The sequence below is a fragment of the Triticum aestivum genome, chromosome 2B, assembly GCF_018294505.1.
Source record: "Triticum aestivum cultivar Chinese Spring chromosome 2B, IWGSC CS RefSeq v2.1, whole genome shotgun sequence".
Lineage (NCBI taxonomy): Eukaryota > Viridiplantae > Streptophyta > Magnoliopsida > Poales > Poaceae > Triticum > Triticum aestivum.
This window is the reverse complement of record NC_057798.1, coordinates 736,010,894-736,020,183: the sequence shown is the minus strand read 5'-3', so window position 1 is coordinate 736,020,183 and position 9,290 is coordinate 736,010,894. Positions and strand designations below refer to the sequence as shown.

The 9,290-nt window shown below is 46.0% G+C and overlaps 1 protein-coding gene and 1 long non-coding RNA gene across 3 annotated transcripts; both read left to right on the top strand.

The window, feature by feature from the left end:
* The first annotated feature begins 272 nt into the window (after positions 1-272).
* On the top strand, positions 273-2,016 carry LOC123042360 (uncharacterized). Its single transcript, XR_006418763.1, has 3 exons — positions 273-503; positions 797-870; positions 1,955-2,016. It is a non-coding gene; the product is annotated as an uncharacterized lncRNA (long non-coding RNA).
* A 4,445-nt stretch (positions 2,017-6,461) lies between these two features.
* Positions 6,462-8,992, top strand: LOC123042359 (G-type lectin S-receptor-like serine/threonine-protein kinase SD2-5). Of its 2 annotated transcripts, XM_044464831.1 has the most exons (3): positions 6,462-6,601; positions 7,305-7,366; positions 7,470-8,992. In XM_044464831.1, the coding sequence occupies exons 2-3, from the start codon at positions 7,333-7,335 to the stop codon at positions 8,834-8,836; spliced, it is 1,401 nt and encodes a 466-aa protein (XP_044320766.1). In that variant the 5' UTR covers positions 6,462-6,601; positions 7,305-7,332; the 3' UTR covers positions 8,837-8,992. The 2 variants fall into 2 exon arrangements, with proteins under 2 accessions (XP_044320766.1, XP_044320767.1); XM_044464832.1 differs by lacking the exon at positions 6,462-6,601 and having other exon boundaries at positions 6,829-7,366.
* The last annotated feature ends 298 nt before the right edge of the window (positions 8,993-9,290 follow it).

Below are 9,290 nucleotides of genomic sequence, written 5' to 3'. Positions count from 1 at the left end.
TATATATATATGTGATAGGCCACCCCTAGAGGGTTGTGCCGGTTCCCCCCAAAGCCTATTGTCTTACACTGCCTGTCTCACAGCTGGATCGGTGGCGCGGCGGAGGAGCTGTCTTCTGAGTTGACCAGAGAGGGAGCACACAAGAGAGGCTTCTGAGATGGCCAAGGTAGTTCTTTGATTCCTTGTTTGCCTTTTCGTTTGTGGTCTGTTGTACGGGTGCTGATCCAGTATTGTGTTGTTTTCATGGATCTATTTAGGGTTTACTGATCGATCCATCCTGATTGGGATCTGTTCGTGGTTTTGGTTGACTGGCTGGTGCGTCGTGCCATTGCTGGTGCTTGAGGTTGTCTCGCTGGTTTCCTTGCAGTATCGTCGATCTGTGCATCCAGGCACCCCAAGCTTTTCCTCGCGCGATGGCATCAGGCGCACGGAGGGAGCTCTTCTCCGTCGATGTGGTGAACAACTACCGTGATCTCCGTTCCACGGCGTCACCGGCTAGCAAGGTAGACCCCGTTTGCTTGGTTGACTCTAAAGCATGCCTGCGCTAGATTTGTTCGAGATTTATGCAATTGGACCTGTCGTTGATCTATGACAGGGATAGCATATTTTTGTCATGTGATTTGTAGTAGAATAGTCCTGTTAACTCTGTCGATGCTTGGTGTGCTGTCCACTGTGTATCAGATTGTTTAGACCCCGTGAATAGCCATTTATATCCTGTCCATACTTGTTCTATGATTTGCCGTGTATTATGCCGTTTGGCTTCTGCAGTTTACCTTCTTGCCTTTGCTAATTGTAGTCAACACACAACACGATTGTAGAGTGGTAAGTCCAGGCACCCCAAGCCTGTCCACGGTGCCACAAATGAACAAGGTACACACGAGCTGTCGGTCTCTTATAAATTCCGTACTTCTGTAGCGTCAATCTAGGGTTTATCTTAGTGAATCTTACTGTTCTTCGGGCTGTGTATAAAAATGCTGCTCGATTATCAGTAGTAGCTGCAGGTCTATTGTTGCGAGTCTCCTGGTCCAGTATAACACCCTTTTCAGAGATAATACTCCAGATCTATTGACTATGATTTACTTGTGATATTAATTCTTATTTAGTATGAATATTCACCTAATGAATTTATTAAACGATCTAAATACCACCTATTCATAGATTAACTTGTGCCACCGTTGATTTTTTACTTATTGTGTCATTCTTATTTTTGAGGCTAGCCTGGCACATTCTGTTTCCAAATATATTATATTAATCGTTTGGCGTCTCATTAACTGACGAGATGGTCAGGCCAAAGGTTGTGCTTAGTGTCGTTCTTGGTAACGTTGGTCTGCTTGATGCAAAATACAAGCACTACAGGAACTACATCGGTGCAATCGTCTTTTTCTGGCCGTTCCTGGCACTGTTTAATTAGTCACCTTCCCTCTCTTGCACTTAACATTGTTTAATTAGACTTCTCACTATGATTATCCAGGACTGCTTGGCCTCTTGTTCTGATTAGCCTATCATTAAAGTTGGAAACACCAGAATTGATGCTTGCGCATGAGTGCGTACAAGCTGTCCTTGGGATTTTCTTCTTTGCAAACTCGATTGGTTGTTGATACGGTTTCCTAGGCTATTGTTCTTTGTACAATACATGAAGTGATCTTCTCATGTGTGTGACTTAGTCTGATTATTAGGCTTCAAAATTTCTGCTGGTTTATCTTATAATTCATGGTAGCATTTGATTTTTTTATCAATTACCATGTCTCAGTTGTAGAACAGGACAGTAAGAGTCTAATAAAACTCTTGCACAACAAAGATTGCCATCCTTTAGTACTCAGATTGCCATGTCTCAGACCTTTGTTTTCGTGGTATAAAACCAACTGTTGTCAACTTTTTCTTTTTGAAACGGACTGCTGTCAACTTTAGTACTCTGAAAAATCATATAACTATTTTGAAATTTCCCATGACACAGGCCGAGACAAGCATCGTAAGGATCCAGTTAGAATGATGATTGATATCCTGTTAGAGCATCTTGGGCTTCACAAAGCCATCTGAAACTTGGGCTCAATGAGAACACGATGAGGTGCATGGAGAACTCCAAAAACACTATAGTGAAGGATCTAAACTATGACAGGCTGAGCAGAATGCAGAAAGACTTTTGCTTATCTGAGACTCGGGATCGATGAGGCATTTGACATGATAAACAAGTGCCAAAGGTTACTTGGATGATCTAAGATACATGAGCTCCTTCTCAGATCAGCTTCATAATGTGATAACACATGGCTTTCCTCCTACCCGTGCCGTGGATACATTGAAAAACGTGACCCTTATGAATATTAAAGTGGTGGCACATAACCTTAAGAGCAGAAGCAATCATCTGTAGAAGAGGCTGCATGCCATAAAAAGACAGTCTTTAGGCGCAACAACATGAGGTGTTTGCACCAGTTGACTTCTTCACACCAAGGCCATGGCGTTGATCATCTATGGACATCACAGATCACCTATTCTAACTCTGGCAAGTACGAGATGATATATGATGCCACCAGCTCCTGTGATGTACCGTGTAAACTATTGTGTGATCTCCCTCTTCTTTTGTGAACACGTCCCCTTTGGCACGTCTATTCATACTTTTGCACTCAATATTTATGTGTATGAACATTGCATCCTTTAATTTACCCTGTATATGAGTATCCATGGATGATGTCTTGCTTCGATTACATATGATTGTTTCTTCTTTCTTTTATTTTGTTATCCTGATTGAATATGTACGCTAAGCCTAACTTGCTACTAACTTTACCATTACTTGCTTGGGCACATCGTTGGGACCGGCACCCTCGCGCCAAGCCGCGTTGCCGATCTAGTCTCTCATGAATGGAGCTTTGATCCTTTTATCCTGGAGACTGGCAGTGCAACTGCCGTAGCTATGATCATTGAGGCAGCAGTTAATAGGTCGCCGGTTGCATCGCTAGTGGAAGAAACAAAGCGTTTGCTGGGTCTAGGACGTGAGCATGGGATAGCACATGTTAGGAGAGATGGGAATCAGGTGAGCCATGAACTTGCTAGATGGGTAGGGCGCCATGCACAGCCGTTTGGCTCCGCCATGCACCTGTGGAAACTAGCCCTTTGTGTAACCTTGAATGTGACAACCCTGATTGATGAATGAGAAGTTCTATTTTCGTAAACGAGAAATCTAATGACCATTCGACTGGTGGTTAGCGAGATATCCGGACGATGCGTTTAGCGAGAGAATCCGGTGTCTGCCATTCTGCCTTTCCTTTCCGATTTTAATTCTCGCAAAAAAAGAGCAACTGGGAGTCGAACCAGCGACCTGATGGTAGAATCCTGGTGCTGACAGCCACCAGGACACGGCATGTGTTGCGATTTGGTTGGCACGAGTTTTCTTGAAATCATCATCGGAAGTACTCTGGATTGTTCTCTATCAAAAGACAATGAGTGTACCTTTTTATTACTATATGAGAAAAGAAATGAAAAAAAATTCTTGTTCTTTTTCTTTGGATTTCTCCAATAACTCATGTACAATCATCATGATATCTAGTTTCATGAGTCTCAAGTTGATAACACCCTATTAATTTTCATGCGGGGGTGGGGGTGAGGGGGGAGTTGATGAAACATCCACTCGGTAACTTTTTGTGTGAACACCATGGTAACTCACACATCATAGACCTGATAACTCGTATATCACAGATCTGATAACTTATATAACTTAGTCCTGATAACTTTGGCGTAGGGGTGGGTGTTGATGAAACATCCCCCAGGAACTTTTTGGTGTGAATAGCATGATAACTCATACATCGGAGACCTAATAACTTATGCAACCCGGTCTTGATAACTTTTTGGCCAATAGAGGTGATGAAATATACTCCGATAACTTTTATGTGAATATATGTATGTCATTTACAACCCCGGCGTATTGAGGCCGCTTGAAGGCCCCGCTCACCCGAAGTGATTTATAAAAATTCTTCTTTCTATCATGGTAACTCACACATAGCTGACCTGATAACTTATGTGCATAGGTCTTGATAAATTTGGCGACCGGGTGGAGTGAGGCACGTTGATGAAATACCCCTTGGTTATTTTTTGTGCGAATAGCTTGATAACTCACACATCGTAGGCCTGATAATTTTGGGAGAAAAAGATGTTGAAAACAAATCTTGATGCTATTAGTTTCCATATTGTAGTTTCGACCTTGTAGTTTTATAGCCTAAAAAAATCATGATAAAGCTGATAATTGAACTCAAGACTTCAATATTGAGATCTTAACCTACTAGCCAAGTCACCCACTACTTGGCTCCTGACAAGTTCAAATAAAATACCACTTTTTTTACCATATGAGGTGAACAAATTGTTAAAATATACCCCTGGTAGATTTCTGTGTAAATAAGATGATAACTTACGTACAATTAACCTGATAACTTACATATAAACGCATTGATAACTTTTCACCTTGGGCGAAAAGTTCTAGAAATATGCCCTGATAACCTAGTGCAAATAGCATGGTAATTTACGCACCAGACAACCGGTAACTTACATACAACACATTTGATAACTCTTTACCCATGTGAAAAACGTTACTGAAACATGTCCCGATAACTTCTTGTTGTCAAAACATACCCCAGTGTGAAGTTACCACTACCCCATGCTAAAGTTATCGTGCTTCTCATCATATAGTCATTAACCTTCTCATATTATAGTTAACAGGCTTATCATAGTATAGTTATCATGTTGCTTAAGTCATAGTTATCACGCTGGTCATGCCAAAGTTACCAAGCAAAAACAGTTATTATCGCTGATATGACAAAAAAAGAAAGGTTAAAATAACCTTGTTTATATTTGATAGACAACAACTAAGGGTGGCTTAGTTGGTTATTGGGCTCAAACTCTAGTGAATAGACCTGGGTTCAAGTCCCCTTTCCAGCACTTTTATTTTCTTATCATATTGTGTAGCCAAAAAACTAGAAAAACCACTAGCTTTTGTTATCATATTGTGTAGCCAAAAAACCAGAAAAACAACTAGCGATTTACTATTGCCGTATACGGTTTTCGAGAGAAGAAGAAAAATCGGTGGAATCGTGCGTGCGGGTCGCGAGAGGAAGCTGGGTTACGGTCGTGCGGATCTGTCGCTAACGACCAGTCGACTGGTCGTTAGCATAGTCCTTTCGTAAAAGAAAAAAAAGTACCTTTCTCAATCCTGATCTTTGCCTTATCTATATCTATTTAAAAACGCATTTTGACCCTTAATCTGGTGAGTTTTCTTCCCAGCAATAACATGTGCGACGTAGCGGTAAGAGCATCTCCAACAGGCGCCCAACACACGGCGCGCAAAATTCTGATTTGCGGTGCGCGCAACGCCAGTTTTGACGCGGGGCGCAGCGCTAGCTCCAGCAGCCGCGCCAAAATGCAGCGCGCGCGCACAGCTCCAGCGGTGCGCCAAAATGCAGCGCGCGCAAGCAGCCGCGCATCCACATTTGTTGCATTTTTAAAACAAAGACATGGCATAATTGGGCTTGCAAAATCTCAAAAGCTCTCTTCACATCTTTTCTAGTCGTCGTGTGAGCATTTTGGAAATCAAGATATTTCTTATCTTCTGATTTTTTCAACGGCTTCACAAATGTTGACCACTTTGGGTAGTTGCCATCCGCAAGATAGTAGCCATGGTTGTATGTACGACCATTAACTACAAACTGCACCGGTGGTAGCTCATCATTTGCAATCTTACTTATCAGTGGTGACCGATTGACAACGTTGATGTCATTCAAAGATCCAGGCATTCCAAAAAAGCATGCCAAATCCAAGTCTCGTGATCGGCCACCGCTTCAAGGATTATAGTAGAACCTTTTTTTGTCCGTGAATTGTTCATGCCATGCCTTTGGACAATTCTTTCAACTCCAATGCATGCAATCTATTGAGCCTAGCATATCTGGGAACCCGCGAGCTTTGTTCATCTCCAATAGCCTTGCGACATCTTCAGCATTGGGAGTTCTCAAGTACTTCGGACTAAACACTTGCACAATTCCGACTGCGAAGCGCTTGACACACATGATGGCTTGGCTCTCACCCATGGCCAAGTGGTCATCAACTAGATCAGCCGGAATACCGTATGCCAACATACGCAAAGCGGCTGTCACCTTCTAAAAGGTGCTATGCCCGAGCTCTCCGTCGGCATTCCTCCTCTGCTGAAAAAACCGGTCATGGCTCGCTAGTTTCTCTGCAATGCGCCTGAACAACTCAGTGCTCATCCTAAACCGGCGACGAAAGTAGGACTCGGGGTATGTGGGATTCTCCACAAAATAGTGCCTCATCAATCTGTTGTGGGCATCAATCCTATCCCTCCAAATTTTCTGCCGACCCAAATCTGTTGTGGGCATCAATCTATTGTAACACAACCATTATATATAATGAGATAAGCCACCCCTAGAGGGTTGTGCTGGTTCCCCAAAACTTATTGTCTTACACCGATCGTTCTCATATTATATCATAGCAATGCTCTGCTGCGCTCAGTGAGGTTCGTCCGTGCTAATTAAGCGCTTTACCCTCATTTTTACAAGCAGCAGCGCTGGGTGCACTAAGAAGATCGAGCGGAAAGAAGACACTGACGCAAGTAAGTTGCTCTGTCTGGATGCAATTATCTTGCCACTCCAACTGCTATCCTACTGTCAGTTTCTGCTGCTCAATCGAGCTCATCTATGCTTCTCTGAATCTGCAACCGCTAAGCGTCTGAAGCTTGATCGCCTGATTCGGTCAGTTGTTCTTGCAACCGCTATGGTTTTCTGAATTTGCATCCGCGGATCATCCTTCGTGTCTAGAATAGATTCCTTTTCTGTTTGAGCAGTTGATGGAGTGGGTGCTGGGTGCTAGTAACTTTGATCGATTCAGGAAACGAAATTATAGGATCTCTCTCCCCGTCTCCGGTTTTATTTTGGGGCATAATAATAAGTGAGATAAAAAGAGTAGCTACAGTCCACCTGTCCACGCTAAGGCTAAACTAGGGCAAGTAAAACCCGCTCTAGTCAAATGATCGAACCGTCAAACCGAGTATGCAAGCGGAGAGCAATGGTTGGTTGGTTGCATATCAATCAGTGCCCTGCTGCCTTCTTTCTTAATCGTCTGACATATGCCATGACGCAGATACCGTTTACAAGTCCGAGCACGCTACACAGCAATCAGTATCGTCAACTTTACCTGTCGAATCAATCAGTCTCCTGCCATCGTTATCACCATCTTCCCGCTGAGCCATTTATTAGAAGTACTACAGGAATGATTATTAACCCTTGTCTGACCAATGTCATAAACTCGTAATGCAGGAAGCAAGAAGTCGTTGAGAGCTCGGGCATGTCAGGCATGTCGGCGGCTGTCACTGCAACTGGTAAGATCCATACACCTGCACCTCACAGAATGAGTAGATTTTAACTGTCTAGTCCTTGATCAATTTTTCATCAGCTAACTCGTTCTTGTCTCGGTTCATCCAGTATCGGCGGTCTGTGCGACCGTGGCAGTGTTCATAACGATGGCCGTGATCAGGCGATGCCGCCACGTGAGGAAGAAAATGCACAAGAAGATCGTGACCAAGATCATGGACGAGATCAGCAGAAGGAACCGGGACCGGAGAGCGGCTCCGGACGACGGCGCCGCCGTGGACGACGTGGTCATCGAGATAGGCCCCGTGGAGAAGTTTCTGCACGAGATACTCAACGAGAAGCCGATGCGGTTCAGCTCCGAGCAGCTGGCGTCGTGCACCGGGAACTACTCCACCGAGCTCGGCTCCGGCGGCTTCGGGGTGGTCTACAAGGGGGAGCTCCCCAACGGGCTGCCCGTGGCGGTGAAGGTGCTCAAGGTGTCCATGAACAAGAAGGTTCAGGAAGGGTTCATGGCGGAGATCGGCACCATCGGCCGGACCTACCACGTGCACCTCGTCAGGCTCTACGGCTTCTGCTTCGACCCGGACACCAAGGCGCTTGTCTATGAGTACCTGGAGAATGGCTCGCTGGAGAAGTACCTCTACCACCATGGGGAAGGAGACGGCGACAGCGACGGCGGGGAGGAGAGGAGGGAAAGGCTCGATTGGCGGACACTGCACAGCATCGCCGTCGGCACCGCGAAGGGGATCCGGTACCTGCATGAGGAGTGCCAGCACAGGATCGTCCACTACGATATCAAGCCGCCCAACATCCTCCTCACCGCCGACTTCACGCCCAAGGTGGCCGACTTCGGGCTGGCCCGGCTGGGCGAGCGCGAGAACACCCACATGTCGTCGCTGACGGGCGGTGGGCGCGGGACGCCGGGCTATGCGGCGCCGGAGCTCTGGATGGCACTGCCGACGACGGAGAGGTGCGACGTGTACAGCTTCGGCATGGTGCTGTTCGAGATCCTGGGGCGGCGCCGGAACTACGACGCCCAGCTGGAGGACGAGAGCCGGGAGTGGTTCCCCAAGTGGGTGTGGGACAAGTACGAGCAGGGGGACATGGAGTGCATTGTCTCCGCGGCCGCCGGCATCGGGGAGGCGGACCGGGAGAAGGCGGAGACCATGTGCAAGGTGGCGCTGTGGTGCGTGCAGTTCCAGCCTTCGGCGCGGCCGACGATGAGCAGCGTGGTGCGGATGCTGGAGGGGGAGATGGCCATCGTGCCGCCGGTGAACCCGTTCCACTATGTGTCGGGCGGTGGCAGCTCCAGCGGCTGGGCGTTGTCGAGTGGCACCGGCACCGGCGCCGGCACGTATACGAGCAGCAGCCGGGACACGGGGAGGGACAGCGAGGTCTCGGCAGCAAGTGCTCCTGCTCCTAAGCCGAGTGATGCAATGGTGACGGATGCCAAGTCCATTGATCCAGTGACGGCATAGGGTGAAGCTCCACACGGAGTCTTCTGTTTCCAGTTTAAGTAGGAAATGTTTTTTCTAGCAAAAAAAAAGTCAGGAATGTTTTGTAAATTAGCATTATTGACTTATGATTTTTCAGGAGAATGTTTTTTTAAGAAAAGAAAGGCTTCCCCTTCCGATTTCCATTAGGGATTAGGACTGCAAACGAGTCGAGCTCGAGCGAGTTGGAGTTGGCTCAGCTCAGCTCATGTGAAAATTCAAGCGAGCTCGAACTGAGTGAAGCTCATGATCGAGCTGTAGAACATGACTCGTGCTCAACTTGTAACGATCTCGAGTCGATCTTGAGCTAGTTTCGAGCTAAATGAGATGGTAAAAATTATAAATCGATTGATGAAAAACAAAAAAACTAAGGTGAATATACTGGGAATCTTTGCCGCAAATAGAAGATATTAAACACATAGTCGACCACGTGCCATAA

Bases quoted from the DNA above. Each gene is read 5' to 3' on its own strand.
- LOC123042359 (XM_044464831.1), top strand. From the start codon at position 7,333: ATGTCAGGCATGTCGGCGGCTGTCACTGCAACTG. The intron at 7,367-7,469 runs GTAAGATCCATA...CGGTTCATCCAG, and splicing joins GGCGGCTGTCACTGCAACTG to TATCGGCGGTCTGTGCGACC.